Source organism: Heliangelus exortis, chromosome 1, assembly GCF_036169615.1.
Source record: "Heliangelus exortis chromosome 1, bHelExo1.hap1, whole genome shotgun sequence".
Lineage (NCBI taxonomy): Eukaryota > Metazoa > Chordata > Aves > Apodiformes > Trochilidae > Heliangelus > Heliangelus exortis.
The window spans coordinates 40,221,466-40,243,772 of record NC_092422.1 but is presented as its reverse complement, the minus strand read 5'-3'; the positions used below and the strand labels follow the sequence as shown (position 1 = coordinate 40,243,772).

General features: G+C 34.5%; 1 protein-coding gene across 4 annotated transcripts in view; it reads right to left on the bottom strand.

Moving 5' to 3' along the window:
- Nucleotides 1-22,307, bottom strand: part of PIBF1 (progesterone immunomodulatory binding factor 1) — a 112,691-nt gene that overhangs the window by 21,374 nt on the left and 69,010 nt on the right. For 3 of the 4 annotated variants that reach the window (XM_071740800.1, XM_071740821.1, XM_071740810.1), the window contains exons 12-16: nucleotides 22,131-22,281; nucleotides 17,497-17,587; nucleotides 15,377-15,479; nucleotides 10,394-10,524; nucleotides 245-329 (exon numbers count right to left, since the gene is read on the bottom strand). In XM_071740800.1, coding sequence (XP_071596901.1) covers nucleotides 245-329; nucleotides 10,394-10,524; nucleotides 15,377-15,479; nucleotides 17,497-17,587; nucleotides 22,131-22,281 — 561 coding nt within the window. The remainder of the gene's footprint in view (nucleotides 1-244; nucleotides 330-10,393; nucleotides 10,525-15,376; nucleotides 15,480-17,496; nucleotides 17,588-22,130; nucleotides 22,282-22,307) is intronic. The other variant, XM_071740832.1, reaches the window with a different exon arrangement.

Genomic DNA, 22,307 nt, shown 5'->3' with positions numbered 1-22,307 from the left:
TTGCAAGGCATTTCTGTTGTATGCATAAGAAAATAAAGGACAGTGACACTAAGTCAACAGGGAGAATTTAGCAACTGAGAGCCTCCTGGGTACCTGACAGAGATATCAACTGTGTTTCTAAAAACCACACAGACAAAAACCTAACAAATCAAACCAAACTAGACAATTTTCTTCCCCCATGGTTTAAGGATAAGGAGAGAGAAAAAACACACTTATGGTAGTAATGCTAGAAAAGGAAGATTACCTCACGGTGATTTAGAAGTTTCTCCAAATCTGCTGCCATTTGATTCTTGACACGCAGCAAAGCTGTCTTTTCTTTATTTAAAAGACTGGTAGAAAGAGGATAGGAAATGCAGTAATAGCAACAGATAATCTCTTTTCATCTTGTATTCTGGATGAAACATGCGTTTTCTAAAGCTAAATACTGACAATAAAAATCTGCTCAAGTAATTATATCAAATGTTCCTTCCCTATGTTCAAACATTGGATAAACGCGACTGAATGCACTGATACACACAACTCCAATTCAGTCAAACAGAAATACTATTCATAATCTTCTCTTGAGTTCTTCATTAAGCTCTGAGGGGAAATTTAAATTATTAGAATCTTCTAATATTTTATCTTAATTTCATTCATTCTTTCATTATCTTCATATTTTCTAGGCAAAACAAACTCATTCTATAAGCAAAATAAAGCTCCTTATAGTTATGCTTCTATATCAAAATGTACATTTCTTTGTTGTATAAATCACTAGTAGCTCCACACACTGTTCTCTCAATAACAGTTCTTTTGATACTACTGTATTTATACTTTTGATTATAACAAATACAACAATATAAAGTACCACTTGTATTTCTGTAGTTTCTGCAGTAATTGTAAATGTATTTTTCTGCCATTTTTTATTTTCTATTCTAGTAGAATGCATGGGATTACATTTGACTTTTGAACCAAGACTGAAAAATGGTTTAGCATGAAGGCAGCCCAATGTCAAGTTTAACTTTAATTGTACTTTGTTTTCCTATTTATAGAATATGAACATTTGAAATGTTTAGCATACACATTCTGATTCCAGGCAGCAACTGTAATAAAATTAAACATATTTATATATTTAGCCCCAACATCAGTTTCCAACAATAAACTTCAGACAAATGCATTCATAATGCCAGTATATAACCTAGCTTGTTAAAGCAGACATGAAGAAGGATTTTCTTGGAAGACTAATGTCATATATGCCATTATTATGACTTAACTAAACAGGTTGTACAATATAAACTGTAGCATAAATCAACAGCTATGAAAAGTGCAATTCTGCATAGTGAGTGCAAATATGTAGCACTGAATACAGGTCAGGAGTTCAAAAGCAAATGCATTACAATTTTATAAATGGCAGAGAACAATTATGTATGTTGCAAGCACAAATTATTTGATATTCCCAGTATTTAATACAGAAATGACCAACAAAATAAGTCAAACATCTTTAATTGACTATGTATCATCTGTTTGATTCAAATGATCAACATCATACTTTGCCCTGGAGATTTTCTGGCAGTTCCTTGCCAGCTCTGTACTGTAAATTATGACTGTCAATTCCTTCTAGGCATTCCTTAATTCTCAGGAAAAATTGTATGCTTTGGCCAAGCCATTTAATTGTCCAAGTTATTTGTAAGGAAAGCAGCAACATTTATTAAAAACTACATAGGTATTTTAATATTTTCAAGATTTTTATTTTCTGAGACATTTTTAATCATGATGAAATTGCAGTACTATTTTTGACAACAATATGTCAGTTGTTCTTGGATTTCTGTACTTCCTAATGGCATAAACTAATACTTTTAGAGAATCACTCACAAACTTGTTAGATAGGTAATAATGAAAGTTCTTTTATACCTTAAATAGTGTACTAAATAAGTATAAACATCAGTGTTCATGACTAAACCAGAAGTTCATGCTCAAGGTTCAGCTGCATCTCCAGAACACAATCAAGTTATGCCTTCTAAAATAATATGACACAACCGGCCCATGTGGAGCAGTTCTAATTTTCTTTGCTTATGGTCAAACATAGGAATTAAACTGCTAGGTCATTCAGTAGCAGTCAATATGTTGTCTGTCATACATATGAATAAAGAATTACTAGAGCACACGCAGACTTGAGATTTAGTCATTTTTGCAGTACTTATGCTTTTTCTATATGCGCTACATATAGTAAATAAATCAAATACTTAGAGTCATAGAATAATTTGGGTTGGAAGAGACCTCTAAAGGTCATCTAGTCCAACCCTCCTGCAGTAAGCAGGGACACTTAACTAGATCAGGTTGCTATCAAACCTCACCTCAAATATCTCCAGGGATTAAGCTTCAACTACCTCCCTGGGCAACCTTGTCCATTTTTCCACCACCTTCATGGTAAAGAACTTTTTCCTAAAATCCAATCTAAATCTACTCTAATTTAAAACCATTGCCCCTTGTCCTATCACTACAAGCCCTTGTAAACAGTCCCTCTCCAGCCTTCCTGCAGGCCTCCTTTAGGTATTGGGAAGCCACTATTAGGTGTCCCCAGAGCCTTCTTTTCTCCAGGCTGAACAACCCCAGCTCCCTCAGCCTCTCTTCATGGGAAAGGTAAGAGGCACACATACATTTTACAGGGCAAGAAATCAGACACCTGTAATGCATCTGATTAATATAGGCACACCCATAATGACCAAGTAAAGTAGAAATACCTTCAAAAGTTCAGTTTTGGGAAGAAGATTGACTAGTTCCGTCTCTCTTTAACTAGCAGTGTAACACAGAACAGCTTTACATTAGTTTCAGCTGACTTAGATCAAACCTGTTGCTGTAAGATCATGCTTATGTTAGCCTCATACTAATACCTTCTTTTTGTGTACTAGAAAATTTGTGACCACATGTGTAAGTCATTTCACTGATCTGGATGGAAGCTGCAGTCTTTTTAAAGGTTATATTTCACATGAATCACCAAAACAACTTGATTTACAACCATAAAACTACTTCATTTGCTGATGTGATATCTTAATGGTCTTAATATGGTTCTCAAACCACAATCTGTGATTGTAGACAATTCAGCTTCTCACACCTGAGTTCAAGGGCTATAATTTTCAAGAAATGGGATCTTGACCATCTGTAACTAACCATACTTTTACGTTTTCAGAATAGAGAGATGTATTAAATACTAAACATTAACAGAAATCTTCCAATGTCTTGTTCTGAAGTGAAAATGCGAACACTTCTGAGAAATGGACTGTCCTGAAACCATCTGATATCCCTCCAGTTATTTAACAGCACAAAAATCAGTTTTTACACTGCAGGGCAAGTGTAGACCATGCTGTGCCCCACAGTCCTGGTCACTGACTGCTCCATTATGAATCTGAAGAAGGTGCCCTTCGTGATACATCATATAAAAGTGGCTCCAAAAGTCAAGGTTGTGAAATCAAGTGAAAAGCAGTGCCCTCCATGTATGCCTGTGCTTCCAGAAGAAACCAGAATATCTGGGAGGAGGGTTCATTCCATCAGGCCTTCAAATCCTAGCCAGGTATCAACCCAAGTAGTAGGAATGCAGGACTCAGCATGGAATACACTTGTCATATACATAGACATTGCCCATAGCAACTGCTTGTTGTGTCTTGCTTTACTCAGGATCTAAAGCCAAGGTAGCTTGGATATGGTAAGTAGGACAATTTTAGACTACTTGATTTTTCTGGAAAATAGAGAAAAACATTTCCCAGTCTCAGATATTTAAAACGTTTTGAATTTGGGCAATTAAGCCATCTTTTAAATCTTTGGTTTAAGTATACTACACTACTACCCTGTTCAGAGGATTATTAGATCTATTATTAGATGTTCTCAATAATATTCTTATGCTTGACATGCTGAATAAACATGATTTTTTATATTACTGTTTTTTATTACTACTCCTACTCAGTTTGAAGAAAAGTAGACTATTTTTACAGTGAACTGGGTACACAAAATTCTCTCTATATAAGAAATAACAATTGTGCCTTTCTGTTACTTCCATGTTACAGCAAGATAAAGTTGAAAATTCAAGTACAGTCTTGAGTTATTTTTTGCATTTAATGTTCATATACAGATATTACTATCAAAAAAGCCAAATGTAGAAACAGTATATGTGAAAGTTTTATATGAAAAATTGAACATAGCATGTAGGTGTATATAGGCATCGCTTCTCTGCAAATTACAGATGAAAAGCTCAAAGCAGACATCTAATTTTTAAAGTCTTAAGTCAGGTTTTTTTTAAAATTGTACTTAGGAAGGTGTAAAAATTCTGCAAATACATGTTATTAAGGAGACACGTTTATGAAAAATGTGAGATCTCTCATTGTGAAACTAAACAACCACAGATCATATTTCTAAAGGCATTTAGATTATTGCTTAACAATTTCAATTAAAATGCTTTAGGTGGCTTAAGAACTCATCTGTCATGTCCAAGTTGGAAACCATTACTATTTGAAATTGTAAAGAAAACCCCCTAACAACTCTTTTAAAGTTGTAATACACATCAGAAAACATTATTTTGTAGAAGAAAAATATACTTCTACAATTATTCTTCTGAACATTTCTCAGGTAAAATGCAGTAGTGTTTGAGCAGATGATAGATATTTCACAGAATGATAATGCTGTCATAAAAAGCTCATTACACATTCTGTGATGGGAAAAACTCAGCTAACACTGCATGCTGAGCTTTGTAATGCTTAGATGGCAATTTAGAGAGCCCAAAATGTTTAGGTAAGAAACCTTTCAGTACATATTTTCTTAGGGAGCAAAATCCTCGTACTGCTTCTATATTTGCCACACAGTTAGGCTTTTGAGGAGTCTTTTTAGGTAAGTGAACCACTTTTAAAACCACCCATCAGTACTGAGAAATTTGAGTAACTGAATTTAAAATAAATACCCTCTCTTTATGAATAAAGTCCTGTTAAATGTCTTGAGTTATTTATAAACCTATATGTTTTTAGCAGCAAATTATATACTAAAACTACAATTACTTCACTACACACGTAAGAATAAAATTCAGATATTTGTTTTCCCACAGCATGACACTGTTACAAGGCACTTCTTTTCAAAAGAAGTGCTAAATGTGGTGTTTTTATTCCTGGTTAAAGAACTGTATGCTAGACAGATTTCTTTATAGTATGAATGATTCATCCTCATGCATACCACTGCTCTTATTAATCATCACTACTTACTTTTATTAATGAGAGTGCTATGTGGACTAACATAAATAAGAGGTTACTTAACAGAATATTTTGAGCTTCATGGACCACCTATAAATTCACTTGGCAGATGCCCTGTCACTCAAGACCAGAGGTTTTATATTCAAAGTGTTTCCAAGTGCATGGCTCAGTGCACAAGCACACGAGGTGTTCTGTGCTACCTCAGTTCTCCCCACAGCCAAGTGCCAGAACAGCCCACGGCCAGCTGGAAGAATTCAAATGGGATGGGAAGAATAGTGGTGAACATAAACATGGGCAACACCTGACAGAGCTTCAATTACCCCTAAATAACTTCACCTTTTATCTTTGAGTGGTAATACACCTGTGCCTTCACACTTGAACCTAAGCAGTAATGTCACACACATATAATAACCTGGGGATGGGTCCCTGAATTGTTCATGCAAACAACTAACAGCAGTGACAGCTGCTCAGCTAAGCATTTACCCCAACCAAAATAGCTCTTGCAGTTCTCAGTCAATGGTAGAGCTAAGGAACCACAGAGCTGTGTCAAAGATATCCAGAACACACCAGCAAGCCACCAAGTTTCACAGAACGTTAAGGGTTGGAAGGGACTCCAAAAGATCATTGAGTCCAACCCCCCTGAGTAGCTCCAGCTCAGGTGGAATATAGTACTTTAGGGCCTTCATTCAGTCTAGTATCTATTTTGACTATTCCCCTCCTTTGAAGGCCAGTTTGGACTGGGCTTTGAGCAATCTAATCTAGTGGAAGATTTCCTTATCCATGGCAGGTGGTTGGAACAAGATGATCAGTAAAGGTACCTTCCGACCCAAGCTATTCTGTGACTCAGTTTGACAGCTATTGACACAAGTAACCTTGAGTACTATTTGAACAGTCCTTCTAAATGAGGAAGACATTTTGATACAGAAGGTCTGAATGACAGCCTGAGCTCCATAGGTATGATGCTTAATGACAAAGGCATGTAAACTGCTCTGGTTAAACTAAACTTTGAAGAACACGTTGGAAGAAACCTAAGAGGGTTCTGCAGGACTTCTCAAGAGTATTGTATCATAATGAACTGCCTGAGTTTGCCCCACTCCTCTTGTGGAAATAACTGATATCAGAAAACGACACTTTCCTAGAATAATGCAGTGTGGAGAACCCCTAACACATTTGTTGCCTGTCAAGGGACCATGTTAGGGACCACGGCACTTCAGGCCATTTTGTGAAAAATTTGTAAAAAGCTGGCAGAAGAACACCCACAGCCCCAACTGAGGAGATTGCTGTCATAGATAGCCTTCCTCATAGCTGTTTTGCTCTTGTGCTGGTTTCATCAAAGCTGTCTATTTCATCACAGCATAAAACCCACATCCAATAGCAGCCAACAGCCTTCTCTATAGACAAGGAAGTACAAAGCACTGCAGGCTGCTGCAAAACATTTATAAGGTTGCAAGTACTGACATCATCCTGGGAAATCTCCTTGAACCTAACCACCCTAAGAGTACTTCTTAAAAGATAATTGACCATCATCTCAGTGCACAGAAACCAATTGTGGATTAAGTCTAAAAGGTGGTTTCACTTGCAAATTAGTCCTTGCTGATTCCTCCACACTCAAGTTAACTGAAAGGTGATAGAGAGCACTGGTACTGGTAACACAGATGTGACTTCTCTACTTGGGAAATCCATGATTTACACAACACAGAACCATCTCTCTTGATGAGTAGATGAGATAAAAACAACACAAAAGGAACACTCCTCTACCACACATTCTGCATACTGAACACAAAGGAAGGAAAAGTGTAATCAAGCATAGGGTAGCTGCGAAGATAAAACTAAATATTCAGTCTTGATTGTTAGGGTGCAGGTATACCAACATTATATTACTTTGTCTACAATCTAGTACTCAAATATGAGATTAAAAAAATATATTAAAAATTCACTAGCATTGTTATAGTTCTGTCTGAAAACAAGAATTTGAATATTATTTTTCCATTAGCTGGTTCTTGTGAAATTGCTTTTTAGAAATAAAACTAATGCATGCATTGTATGTAAAATTAAAAAAAAAAACCAAAAACATACTTGTGTAACATAAATTAAGCCTCAACTTAAAGAGGCTACTGCAGAATTGTAGCATTAATTAGTAATAGTTAAAAAAAAGAATCATTTTGAAATGGCTTTCTAAGTATCAACTTTTTCCCTCAGCTCTGAGACACAGAAAACAGGCTTTATAAACCATGTTCAGTGTTTTCACTATTACTTTTCTAATAGTACCAACATTATCTGCAGAATTTAGGGCTCTCCTTGAGGAGCATTAATTCTCTGAATTTATCCTCTCAAAATTATTCCACACACACCAACAAAATGCTGTTTAATAAACTGAGAAAGAAGGATAGGAATAGTGGTCTAAATCTTTTGATCCAGCAGAGCTTCACTTGGCATATATTTGGTAGGGATTATCACTAATTTACTTAAATCCCATTCTGATTCAGTTCTGGAATAGCTTGGAGCTAGACTGGTCCACAAAGTAATCTGAAATCACCTAAAGGATATTTTAATTTAAAATTGTCATCAGCAGATTTGAAAAGGCTATTTTCATGACAAAAGACTGCTGGTATGTAATGCTTCTCTGGTTTAAATGTGGAGTTATGAATAGCAAAATTAGGGAATAATGATATGTACCAAAAGCCCTAAGACATTAAGCTGTTTCCAAGAATTTCACTGGCCTATGAAACTATGGCAAAATTGAGGCCAACTTGTCATAAGGAAATAATAATAATACTTTTAATTTAAAAGGAACGTTAGAAACTACAGGAAAAAAACTTCTTATCTAAACGTTTTATGTTCAGTGTTAATTTTCTGCTATAAAACCATTAAGGATAATTTTGCTTTTTGTCAGACCACAGTTTCATTTGCAGAAACATGGACTAGTGCACACTGCAGCTCACCACAGTAGAGTACTGCTGGTAGGTTTACTATGAATGCCTGCACTGTGGTGCAGATCCATCTTCTTCCTTAACCCTCAGGAACTTTAGGAGGAAAAAAATTCCCTTCATAGTTAATGGAGAGTAACAGGCACCTCTAGCAAATTGCTTTTTGGAGATATTACTTCCTCCATGAACTACTAAGGAAAGCTGACTGACTAAGTTCCTCATTTAGGTCCCATAATTTGTAGTTAAATTTATAAAGAATATCTGGGCATAAAAATTACTTGTAATGAGCCATAAAACTTAAGAGAATCAATGCTAACAATGCATTTAAGCTCTTATATATTTTAAAGGCACGAAACATAGGGCCCTCTTTCAGAAATTACTTCACCTATTTACTCCCCTTTTATCATAGCTTTTGAGAGACTTTGTGTGAATAATGAAAGGTATTACTGTAACCTAAAAATATAATTTGCTAGTGATTAGTTCTTTGATGGTTTGTTGATGACGGAAAGTAAGATCATGCATATAAAAGAACATGATTTTTCATCTTCTGGAAAAATATGTTTTTGAAGATTTTTGAAGAATATGTCTGAAGATTTTCTTATATTAAGTCTAGGAAAAATATTAAAACCACTTCATTCTGGAATTAAAAATAAATAAATCTATTCTTACTGAATCAAAGTAAGCTCAATGAAGTATTCCTGGTCAGGAATTAGAAATAAAAATTTTCAGTTTATTTACAAATCTTCTGTTTTATATATAAATTTACTTGGATAATAAGGAATTGTTACTATCCTTATTATTCTTCAAGGCATAAAAAATACTACCTCAAACCATCAGAACACTCTGAACAGATACATAGGCAAGACATATACAAGATACACCAAGATATGTAGGATAAAGTATTTAGCTATGGTTGAGTCCTTGTTTTTCTATTTTCATGGCTTCAGCAGATATGTTGGAAGAAACCTGTATTTTTCATGTCATTACTTCATAATACAATCACATTAATGCTTCCTAATTGTTACCACATGCATTTCTTAAACCATGATCCTGCATAAACACCTAACAGTTTAAATGCTGTCTTCTACAGTGTAGTGAGACTCAGCGATTGATTACCTTGAAAATCCAGGAGCAGATTAATTTTTAACAACTTAATAGGGAATGACATGTTCAGCAGAGTTTATAAAGCTGTATGATGGTGGGAGCTCAGTGGTCAGAGAGTTCTGACAGATATAACAGCAAATCAGACTCTTCACTAGGGAAAGCCTGTTTGAGTTATGCACAAAATACCCCCTGCTAGTGGTATTATCATGGAATCATGGAACGCCTTATGTTGGAAGGAACCTTAGATATCATCTACTCCAACCTCTCTGCCCTGTCTCATCTAGACAATGTTACTCAAAGCTTTATTCAGCCTGGCCTTGAACACCTCCAGGAAGGGGGCATCCACAACTTCTCTGGGCAATCTTTTCCAAAGTCTCACCACCCTCATATTGAAGTTCTTCCTGAGATTCAATGTATTCTCCTTCAGTTTAAAACCCTTTCCCCTTGTCCTATCCCTGGACATTCTTATGAAAAGTCCCTCTTCAGCCTTCCTGTAGGTTCTCTTCACATATTAGAAGGCAGCTGTAAGGTCTCCCTGGAGTCTCCTCTACTTCAATCTGAATAAACCCATCTCCCTCAGCCTCTCCTTGTAGCAGAGGTGCTCCAGCCTCTGCATCATCTTTGTAGCCCTCCTCTGGACTCAACATCCAATATTACATAGAGAGAGATCTATGTCCTTCTTTTATGGTGGGGACACCAGCACTGGATGCTGTACTCCAGGTGGGGTCTCATTAGAGAGGGAGAATCACCTCTCTTGATCTGCTGACCACATTCCTCTTGGTGCATCCTAGGATACAGTTGGCCTGAGCTGCATGAGTGCACTGATGGTGCTCTTCCTTATTTTTCTCTTTCTTTCTTTCTTTTGACTTCTGTACCTCTGGTGTGCCAATCTTTCCTTTTACTCTTTGGAACTTTCGTATACTTCAAGACAACCCTTCTCAACTCCAAAGTCACCGTAAACCCATCATTGCTGCTTTTCTAAACCTAAAGTTACTTTTTCTGACAGTATGAGAGAAAACCCAGATGCAGATTTCCAGAATAAAGACTTAGACTTGATCAATGACAGTGTCAACATCTCCTACTTCACGGACAATTACATAAGTGTTTTATAATGATAAACACATAAGTTTAAAATAAAGAAGTAATAATGTTAATTACCTGACATCTTTTTCAAGTTGTGCAATATGTTCTTTCTGTAGACTTATCTGAGAATCTCTCTGTTGCACAGTTTCAATGAGGTATTTGTATGGCTGTTGTGATTGACTCAACAAAGAATTTGCTCTGTCAAGCTGCAAAAAAAAATGTTACTGCTATCAATTTTATAAATTGTAAAGCACAATTACTTGATTATTATTGAATTATTGGATATTATTACCATCTGCATAATAATATAAAAACTAAACCTGTTGTTTCACAGGAAAAAGAAAAAAACAACCCTCAAATTACTATCTAGTGCATCCTACACTCACTTTTCTGTTCTAATTATACAATATTTTCACTGCAGTCATGCTACACCTCCCTAATCTGCATTTTCAATAATTTTAATGTAACAGCTTCCATCAATGAAAAAACCAGTATAGACAAGGCTTCCCCTTGTTTACCTTGCTGACCACAAGTGGCCTTTTAAAAACAATATACTATTACAATGGAATTTTCAGCTCAGAAATTGAATTAAAATAAAGGTGTAATAACAATGTAAGACAAAAACCCTTTGCTCTAAGCAATTACTGCATATGAACAGTTTACAAAGTAGTATAAAATGTCATATTGATAAACAGAGAATAAACCTTTCTATCCCCACCCCCTGAGCAAATTAGGATCACTAGGTCTAAAAAGCTTACATGATATGGCTTGTATCTTGGGCAATATAACAAGATCATTCATTAAAACATGTACAGAATTAAGATCAAACATAAAGATTTAGCAGCTTTAGCAGCTGGAATATGTATTAGCCAAGAGTACCAACTGAATTCTTTCAAAAAATAGATTAAAATCTTCTACAGATTAGATACAGACAGAACCAAGGAATTAATTAATTGGAAAACATTAAACTTTCCAATTAGCTTCTGAAGTTTCTGAATAGACTAAAGCAATCTGCATTTGCCAAAACAGACTAACGAAAACTGAACCCCTTCCTGTAGAACTAGCTCATTTAAATAAAATTTCTGGACTTCCCTAAAGTCCAATTTTTCTCCTACTTGCAATTTTCAAAACATGAAACTGTGTTTCCTTCTTCTGCCAGTTCCATTATATTTTTATGCAGTTTTCTGCCGTCTAAACTCTGTCAAATATGCAAAGAACTTCTGAAGTAATGATTCATGTTTATTAAAACCAGAATATAGATAAAACTTTGCTTGCTCACCTTACTGGCCTTACTAAAAGGGGAATTAGCTCCACTTCATGTTTTAAAAAGGTAAATGAGAGATAATAACATTGCAATTCTTCAAATTAATGAAAAAATCTTAAGTATGATTTAAAGCTATTAGTTACTTCCAGAAATATTGATTGTAGTCATCAGTGAAATTCCAAGTAAAAAAAGAGAAGTAAAAAAAAGAGGCAATCGACTTGAAGAAACTAATGAAGAAACTAATTATTTTCAAAAAATTGATAAGCAATTAAAAAAACCTAGAATTTTTCTAAGATTACAAGTTATCAAAAAGGATCTATTTCAGAAAGACAAGATTGCATGACAAACAGGTAATTCCAAGAACTGGAGTACTCATCTCCAAGACAGTCTAGACATTGCAGTATAGAAGCTGGAGGCTGCCGTTATAGGAGAAAATTAATCCAACTAGTCTTGTTTGGAATCCTGTTCTCCATAGTCTAAGAATTTTCAAAGGATTCTGTCATCATAGTGTGAGATTTCCCATTGTTCTCAATTATAAAAAATAAAGTACTTCAGTTGGAAAGGACAAGTGAGGTGGTGTAAACTTGATTTAATGCTGCTAACTAATGCTGCTAATATGTTAACTTGCTGACTTTACCAGCTATGAGTGTGCTACTGTTGTGAAAAAAGGCTATTCCTTCCTCCTCCACAGTTGTACTTTGCTGCCCGATTGATTCTATAAATTCAAAAGAGGTTGTCATTAAACTGTAATTGATTAAGCATTAAATGCATTTAATGGATCAATTTTACCAATATACACACGTGTATATAATTAAGCATTATTCTTGAGCAAAAGCGTTGGTTTTCATAAGTGATTTCAATTTCTTTTTGCCTTAATGTACAAGATTTATTTAAATATTTGTGTTGGGTTTTAAAGTGATAAATTTAATAACTTGCAACTGGATATGTATTATTTGTCCCTGAATGGACACTTCTATCAAGCAGAAGGATTTCATCATAACTCAGCTTGATCTAAACTCTCAGAGTGAGATGTAAACCTGCTTTTGGTAAAAAATGTTTCAATTGAGGCACACAAGAAGCACAGATACAGCACTATGATGTTGGCTGGAAAAAGTAATTCAGCAGCAAGCCAAATATATCAGCTTAGTAAATTTCTTTATTTAGGATATCACTTTTACTGGATATTGACTTTGGATTTGCTTGTTAAGTCACCCAGAGACCTTATTAGCCTTCTAGACATAAAAGGCTCTCTACACATCAGTTCTGGCACTGTTGTTCAAAACATCTGCAAATTGAGTTCATTTGAAAATTCAGATTTGACACTAAATGTAGTAATTGCAGCTTATTAAATTTCAGAAGCTGATATATAGCCTTCCACTTACTTAAGCTGAGAGTGACATGAAATGAGCTGCACAAGCAATAAACCGATTATCATTAGCTGAGGATCTTTCTTGGATCAGATCATGAGAATTCCTTTATTCTGTTTGTCCTAGACATGGTCAACAAACCTTCTGTAGCACTAAATAAATCTCAGTATGTATTTCAACATTGCAGGTCACTGCTATACAAAGAAACAGAAAGTGGACTTTAAGGGAAAATTATTTTCTAATGCTGTATTACAGACCTGAAAATAGATAGGATCCTGAAGTTAAAGTCTAACAAACTATAATGGGACGAATTGAAGACTGACAAGTTTTTTTTCAGCAGTTGAGCTTTTCCATAGGGTTCCAACTTTCAACTAGGCACATTTTATCAGACTTCCATCAAACTAATGAAATTATAGAGAAGTCAATATTTTGTTATTGGCAATGTCAGACTTTCTCAGAAGATCAATAAATTAGAAAAATTAGAAAAAGCACGTACTGCAATTATTCTGCAATTATTGCAATCTTTTTTTTCTTGCTTCCTCCTTGAAAGAGCTTAAAAAGAGATTCTATCAGAAACACTGCAATGAAATCCCAGTATTTAATCTAAGTGCAAAACAGAAGTTGGTCAACCACTTTGGCATCAACTTTCCATCCAGGTTCTAGATTTTGTCTAGATGACTGAACAAACTGTCAGTTAAAAGAATTATAACAGGTTACCTGAGAATTCTATAGTCTAAAAGAGTTTAAAAAAAAATTATAAAAAACCAACATAGACAATTGTTTGGAGTAAAAACCTACCCCAGTTCAGGGAATACAGTAAAGACAGCAAGCAGAAGCTTTAACTGTATACAGGAATGTAATAAAGAACAAACAGTATAGAATATGAAATAAGAAATTCTACAAGGGGAGCTACAGCTTTGAGGGGAACGTTGATGCTAGCAGGCAAAGAACTCTTAGAGGATAAAAAAAAATGAGAGGAAATAAATCCTAGAAACAGTACAGTCCGTAATGGCAGAGATATGGCAGAAGTATATACAGTGCTGAAGAAAACACAGAAGTTTTCAAACAATTTTTTTGCCCTCTGTTTGAAAAGAAGTCAGATTGTCAGTTCAACATGAAATTGTTGGACTACTTTCCAGTCCATTAAAAACAAGTGTAAACTCTTTGTGCACATATTGAAAGATGGCAAGCAGAATAGCTTAAATAATTGAAACCAACAAAATAACATAATAATATGCAAAATTTACAAAAAAACCCAAAACCAAAAAAGCAAACAAAGAAAGAAATCTGATGAAGCCTTCCAACCTGAATGTCAGACATGAGTTTAATAGAAAGCAGGTCTTAAAAGATTTTATTTAACCTTACGAGGTTGACATTAATAGGTTAAGTAGCTGTGTGTTAGCTATCTGCAAGACATTAACTTAGTACTGGATGACATTCTGATTTACACTATACAATTATATGATACAAGATTAAGAAAGGGCTACATGTTATCTCATGGAAGAATAAAAATGCAGTGAAGATGTTCTAGTGAAATTTTGAAAGAATTTGAACTAAGGTCACTGGTACTCAATCTTTCATCAGTAACTTAGAAACAAATACAGAACCACTGTGGCTAAGATGTACTGAAGTGTAAACCAGACAGATTTAAGTGGGAAATAAAGCATAGGTTTTATTAACTACAGTGAAAATATAGAGAAAATTACAAAGGATAACACTGGGTTCACAAATCTCCTCATCTCTTCAAGTCAAGAAGACTTGAGAGATATGTTTCAGTGAAATACAAATTATTGGGATATACCTAAGAAGAATCTATAATAAATTGTATTGGTTAAAAAAAAAAAAACAACAACCTGGATAAAAATTTTACTGTTCAGGTATCCTAGTGTGTCCTAACTCTAGCAAATTTCAAGATGAATTTTGTTTAGTGTTTTCCACACTAATGTAATATATTATTGCAGGTATTATATACGGGATTTTAAAAGATCGTGAAATTAAAATCATTGTAACAAAGTAAAAACAAAACAAAACCCTCAAGAACTGAACAGTGTACAATAGGATTTACTTCAAAAGTGATTTAAGAGAAGAGCTGTGTAAAAATAATTAGGTATTCATTGAACAATTAACTATCAAACAGAACAAACTAGTTTGGCTAGCTGGTCTTCTGTTCAGAAATCAGAACATTGTCTGGCTTACATTCTTGTTTAGCCTGTAAAACAATCCCTCTTTTGATCTTCCATTTCAAAATACAATATAAACTTCTTTGAAAATGTTTAACATAGAACTTTGGTTAATTATGAGGCGATTTTTTGACATCAAATAGATAATAAAACACTGTTTAGAAAATATTTCATTTTATGAACATCTGTTCTGCAATGTTTACAGTCTCTATAGATTTGACTTTTTTTTTTTGTAGCAGTAATTTACCTCTTGTGAAATCTGTGTTACTTGTTCCTTCTGATGTTCCAGATCTTTTACAAGCAACGAGTTCTGCTTTTCTAGCTGCAGTAACCTCCTTGCCAAATGAACACTGTGCCAATAAAAAGCAAGCTCAAGTTGAATTTTTTCCAGAACATGCAAAAGAAATTCTCACTCTTCTACTTTAGAACTTCATGGCCTTCATTTTCAACAGTGTTTAAAGACTGATATATAAACTACACAGTGAAATATGCAGAATTGTCAAAGTTGGAAGAATGATGAAAATATTACAAAATTTAACATCACTAAAACAGTATTCCCCCAGTTATGCCACTGTAATTTTTTTTACAAATTACCTATATTATTTGTATAATACTACATAATTGCAATAATCATGTAAAAATATTTCAGTTATGAGTATTCATTTTTTAGCAACTTTAGGGAACCACTATAAGTGGCTTCTCCTTAAATAGTTTTTAAGGCACATTAGAATACATTTTGTATACATTTAGTGCAACACTAAAAAATTATGGTATTTTATCATTTTTGGTAAAAAAAAATTGTTTTTTTCTCTAACAATTAATATGCTAAATAATTGAATGTTATTGCCACTTTAAAAAAAAAATCTCTTATACAGATGCCTAAGTTAATGTAAAAGGAAAGAGAAAGGATAATTGAGTTAAACATCCTAGTTAAAAAACCAGCCTCTTGCATGTTTCATGTCCAAAGCCAAAAGAATTTATCATTAATTCAACAGTACAGTTCCATAGGCAGCAATGGGAGTATACATTTGCAGAGCCTTCTTTCAGACTTCTAACCTGGTCCTTCAAGTTGTCATTAATCATTTAGTCCCGTTCAATACAGACTGCAGAGCCTGACAATATTCCACTAAAATGGATTTCTGGATGATGAGCTGAAATGTACTCCAAAACTCCACTGACTGTACTGATTAGAACTAAATTGTCTATAGTGGAAGGTTAGATCTCAAGTCTCGGTGTTAAACCTATGATTAGATGAATAAAATTAGGTATCCTTTTATGAGTCCTGCCATCTTCATAGGATTCAGCAGCTTGGTGGCTTATTATCAAAATTATACCTCAATAATATAAGACTGTACCCCTCCGTGCTTTGGTACACAGACTTGTATGAATTTTTTAATCTTCTTAATTTTAAAAGATAATCTATGAAGTCTCCCAGCACCATTATGAAGGATTAAAACAGCTTTACCCTCCTATGCCTTTTGGGATAAAAGAGAAGTGTATGAGGTGTTCTGATATAGCCACTCCTAATCTCATAAATTGTCTTCCAATCATATCTGAAATTCTGGCTTACTGATCATCTGATTCCCCATTCTAAGGTGATTTAGCACAATTCTCTACATGTAAATACCTTAAACTGTACCTAACAACGTGGGGAAAAAGAAGGATCAAAGGTGAAACTTTCAAAAGTTCCCAAACTATTGACAGGAGAACTGACATTTTGGGGAAATGATGCTACAGAACTTTCAACAGTTTCCTAAAACAGAGATACAACAGGGTCATGGAGTTTTTAGTGTGTCTCTTCCCTTTTTTTTTTAATCTTGGGTTTTATGCAATACAAACCAAAACCTATAAGGAAACAATCTGAAGATGCTTAAAAACATGAAAGAGGAAATTAAGTCACACATGACAAAGTTAAGTGCTACATAAAATCTTTATGATTTTTTTCCTCAATATATGTAACTCAATGCACAACAGGTCTAATCTGACTGACATTCACATTAGTAACACTTGAAAAATCAATATAAAATATTATTGTTGTAATTATATAAATAATTTCTAGGAAGTTTAAATCTTATTTTGTATTACATAACTGTAAACAATGCCACTAGTTCTACAGCTGTATAGTTTGATACCATTAAAATTCATCTTCCTGAAATACATTGAAAAAAGATCTTAAAATGACCTAGAAAAATAAATATATGCACCAACCACGTTAGCAGGTCCTAGTCTTCATTCTGGTCCTGTCAACTTAAGTCATTATAAAACTTCCTTTTATTTAACCAAACTGGCTGGATTCTAATACAAAACATAATGCACATACCTTCACTTACTTAACCTTGTATAAGCAATTGGGAGGTGCATTTTTACCTTTGCTTTAGTCGTCTTTTGGCTGTTGTAGGAACATGAGCACCATAGCCATATGAGAAGAGAACCCTTTCAGCTTCTATTTCATTTTCCACTGCAAAAAAAATGCAGAAAGCTACAGTAGAAGAACATAATTACAGTGCAAGAACTTACAGACTTTTAATTATAAACAGAAATGTTAAATACATATTCAAAAACATTCTTCTACAAGCTACATTCGGTTGCTGTAATCTTCTGGAGTTGAGCAGAACAATTTTGTTCAAAATAAGCATTAATACAGTGCCATACATCACTTTTTACAACACTGGCAGGCCTTTCACTTGAGCTGGCAACGTGCACTTGCAGACCAGAAAGCCAACCTTATCCTGGGCTGCATCAAAAGAAGTTTGGCCAGCAGGTCGAGGGAGGTGATTCTCCCCCTCTACTCCTTTTTCATTAGACATCAGCTGGAGTACTGGGTCCAGTTCTGGAGCTCCCAGCACAGGAACAGCGAGTCCAGAGGATCAAAGACGATCAGAGGGCTGGAGTACCCCTCCTATGAAGACAGACTGAGAGAGTTGGGGCTGTTCAGCCTGGAGAAAGGAAGGGTCTGAGGAGACCTTATTGTGGCCTTCCAGTACCTGAAGGGGGCCCAGAGAAAGCTGAGGAGAGACTTTTCATAATGGTGTGTACTGAGAGGATTGTCAGTAAGAGCTAACAGTTTTGAGCTGGAAAAGGTCAGAATTAGGTGAGACATTAGGAAGAAATTCTTCACTGTGAGGGTGGTGAGAGACTGAAACAGACTGCCCAGGGAGGTTGTGGATACTGCACCACTGGGGAGTGTTCAAGGCCAGGTTGGATGGGTCTTTGGGCAACCTGGTCTAGTGGAAGGTGTTGCTACCCATGCAGGGGGGTTGGAACTAGATAATCTTTAAGTCCCTTCCAACTCAAATAGTTCTAAAAATTCTAAAAAAGTGAAAAAGTAAAGGAAAAGCACTCAGCGTCATTCAGTATTCATACTACTGCATAGTCACAAAATACGAACTAGTAATATTGTAATTCAGCAGTAGATGTTATATTGCTTAGGGCTTTTTTCCAGTAATTCATTTTCTGTGCAGTCATGAGGAAGTAGAGGAAGATAAAATTATGGAATGCTTAAGCCAACTGCACACAAACAAGACCATGGGACTAGAAGGGACATATTTGAGGTTGCTGAGGGAGTTAATATCACTGTGAGGCTGCTCACTTTTGAAAGACAGTGGTGATCAGAGATTTCTCATAACCTGAGGAAAATAAACGCCATACCCATCTGCAGAGGACATTCTTATGTTTATGCAAAGTAAAAATATTCAAATTAATCTCTGCCCCTATAGATGATTGATTTCTGAAAATGTATTTCCAAGGATTTAAGACACATTGGAATTGCTTTGGGAAAGAACTCCAAATAGCAATAAGATTAAAATGTGGACAGATTTTAGTATTTCATGTCATGTAATTCAGTTTTCCTCACTTCTGTAAGATGATGTGGGTCAGGAAAAAAAAAAAAAAAGAAAAAAACAAGTGTGTGTGTGTGTGTGGTAGGCAGGGGCAGAGAGAGGGGGACAGAGGAGGGGTAAAGGTGGACAAAGAGAAAGAGGGGACTGGAAGGGGGTGAGAGAGGTAGCACAAGTGAACACTAGCCTGGGTACCACATACAGTTTCAATGAATTGAGTAGCTGTGAAAAGGAAAAAGAAGTTTAGAAAATCATGAGAAAGTCCTAATTTATCTTTCCTAATGCTCCTGAGCCTCAAAATTGGAAATACCTTCTCCTCTCACAAACTTGCATAAATCTATGGCTTCTTTCCTCACCTTTAAATGCTTTAAAAATTGCTTTTAATGGCTTTAACCTAACTTGTTAAAACACTATTTTAAACAAGGATTCTTAAAACAAACTTAGAAAGATAAAAGTCTCTAGTAGAGTACTTGTGAAAAGTCAAACAGCTAATTACATTAAAAACAATGCAGAAATTCTGTAAGTATAACAGAAAAGGTTTACTGATGTGGCAATAAAAAGGCAGCAGAACTTCAGATTTTCAAGGCTGTCTTGATGGGGAATTCTCCAGTGCCTTAAAAACCTCTGTTTCCGAAAAACACAAAAAATAATTTAACCTGCCTTTGTCATTATCATTCTGTTTGGTTACAAATTCAGTGTTGTATGTCTCAGAAAAATATCAGTAAGATCCTGCCTTATCAATTCCTATCTGTCAGCAGTGTCCACTTAAATGTCAATTTGTAAAGAAAACCATAAAAAAATCTGGGAATGTTGTAGCTATCACAGCAAAATAACATTTTGTATCAGGGTGTGCTTCTCTTACATTACTTGTTTCCAGGCTTTTCACCTGACTTTCTGATGTAAAAACCACGTTTTACAAGTTAGGAGACACAAAAGTTTTTTACACTATTTTGCAAAAAAAGTGCCATTTTGACAACAAAGGTAAGTTCAATCTTTTTCTTAAAAAAATACTAATCGATGCAAATAAGGAAAAATCAAACAACTAGTCTGCAACAAAAACACTCCAAAGTGAAGATTTTACCCAGAAATGAGAGAATAGATAAATGTCAAATAATTTTACTATTGTTATTCATGTGGAAACCACTCAGATGCTGTAAGGAGTGGCTACATTAATCCTTTATTGTTTCCTGAACAGACTGTTTCATGTTATTTCAATATTAATAAAGTGAGGCATAGTGATGAGGGACCAACAGTCACAATTCAGTGATCTCTTCCACATGCATATTCTCCAAAGTTAAAAATAAAAAGCTTATATTATTATATGACAAAAGCCACCTCACATGCAAATATAGAGTTTATTAAAAAAATCAGAGAACCTAATTCCCACCAGCACCTCCGAATCCTGTAAAGCATCAGAGGCTTCACAATTCAAGAAGAAGAAAAAAGTATTACATGGTATTGAAATATAAAGAAGTGACAACCGGACTGAAGAGTAAAATCTTATTCTCACTGAAGCCCATAGAGAATTCTAATTGTTTTCCACACAATGCTTTGACCTAAATTAAATACTTTGAAAGACAGACTGGAGTACTTGCAGAACAAATTAAATTTGAAAAATAATTATATTTAATTTCTTTCATCTATTTTTCCACCTTTAGCTATTTATGACATGTAAGTACTATGACATAATTTAAGGCCAACGAGTAAGTATGTCTGTGTTCTCCTTCAAAGCGTTTACTAAAAAGAAATAATTTTATTTCTTTTGATTTTCCTCAGAAGTTCACCTTGTTAATAAAATTCTGTCTTAATTAGTATGAATCATAACTTTCAATATCAATTATACTATAAAAATTCTGAGAAAAAACAATGTCAGTTATTAAAGATAAAAGTATATTGAAACAATATTGAACCATAACTCCCTTATTAGAAAATAAGAAAAAAAATTGTATTTTAACAAAACAGTCCATTTGTAATCTTTCATTTCTTTAAGTCATATTCTGTAGCATATAATATAAATTGCAATTAAAATACATACTGAAGAAGTAGTTAAGAATTATGTAGTTCTGTAAGAAACTCTACTGCTATCTCAAGATGCATAAGAATATGTAAAGTATCATGAACAAACAATTGCATCCTGAACTCTACCTACCCCTTGCAAAAATAAAGGTAAGATCCAAAATTTCTCTATTAATGCATAAATACACCTTACACAAGTTTATATATATATTATACACACACATGCTTCTATTCAGACTGGGAGCTTTGGGTACTCATGATATTCAAACAAATGCAAGTTGCAGTGTATAAAATTAAAGATAGCCAGTTGTTACTGCATCCAGGGAATATGTACTTTGCTCTACACTATTGTTTATATATAAAGCTTAGGCAATGACCTTCTATCTGGAAAACATAAATATTTTTATTAGGTTTTTGGAGAAGAAAAGAAAGAGAAAAGGACAAGAAGATATGGGAGTTAGTTTGAAATCTTAAAATGTTCTACTCTATTTATACACAGGGTAAAAGACTTCATTACTAGAATCTTAGGATCAAATTAGAAATTACTTGCTTTGTGGATTTATTAAGGCTGAGACATAAATCAATAGCGATTCCACAGACACTGTGATGTGTTTGTGAATAGATATTGTTATTTTTGCCAACTGAGACAAAAATTTTCAAGAGCAATCAAGCCTGAATTAAATCCAGGTTTAGCACTTGGAAGAGATTGATCTGCCACAAGCTTTCCTTCTTGATTCATTCAGAAATTCACATTAATCACTGCAATGTGTTATAAAATATGTAATAGTCTGCTAAGAAAGATGGTTTTCTGGTTTTTAAAATATACTTAAATAACAGGAGAATCCTAAAATATTTACCTAAGCGTAACAGATTAATAGAATAAGGAAAAGAGAAAGGAGGGGGAAAAAGAAACACTGAGATGAATTTAATATCCATATGTCCAAGTTTATGTTTATTTTATGCATATTTATAAACAAATATCTCCTATTAATATTTTCTATCAGAACAATTAATGCATCTTAATCATCAGACATAAAGAGGGGAGAATGACAAGCACTGCATTACTTTCCGAATGCCATGAGAAACAAGACATCTCGTCATACTGCCAAAACCACCTATAGATGCAATATGATTTGTGACAGAACTTACTTTCTGCTGTCTGCAATATTATCTCATCCAGTTCTTTTTCGAGTTTCTCATAAGTATCTAGCCTTGCTTGAATCTCAGAATTCTGTGTTTGAAGTTCAATAATACGTGTTTCACTAGAAGACTGAAGACTATAGAACTCCTTAGTAAGCACCTGTGAGAATGAATAATGGAAAGATC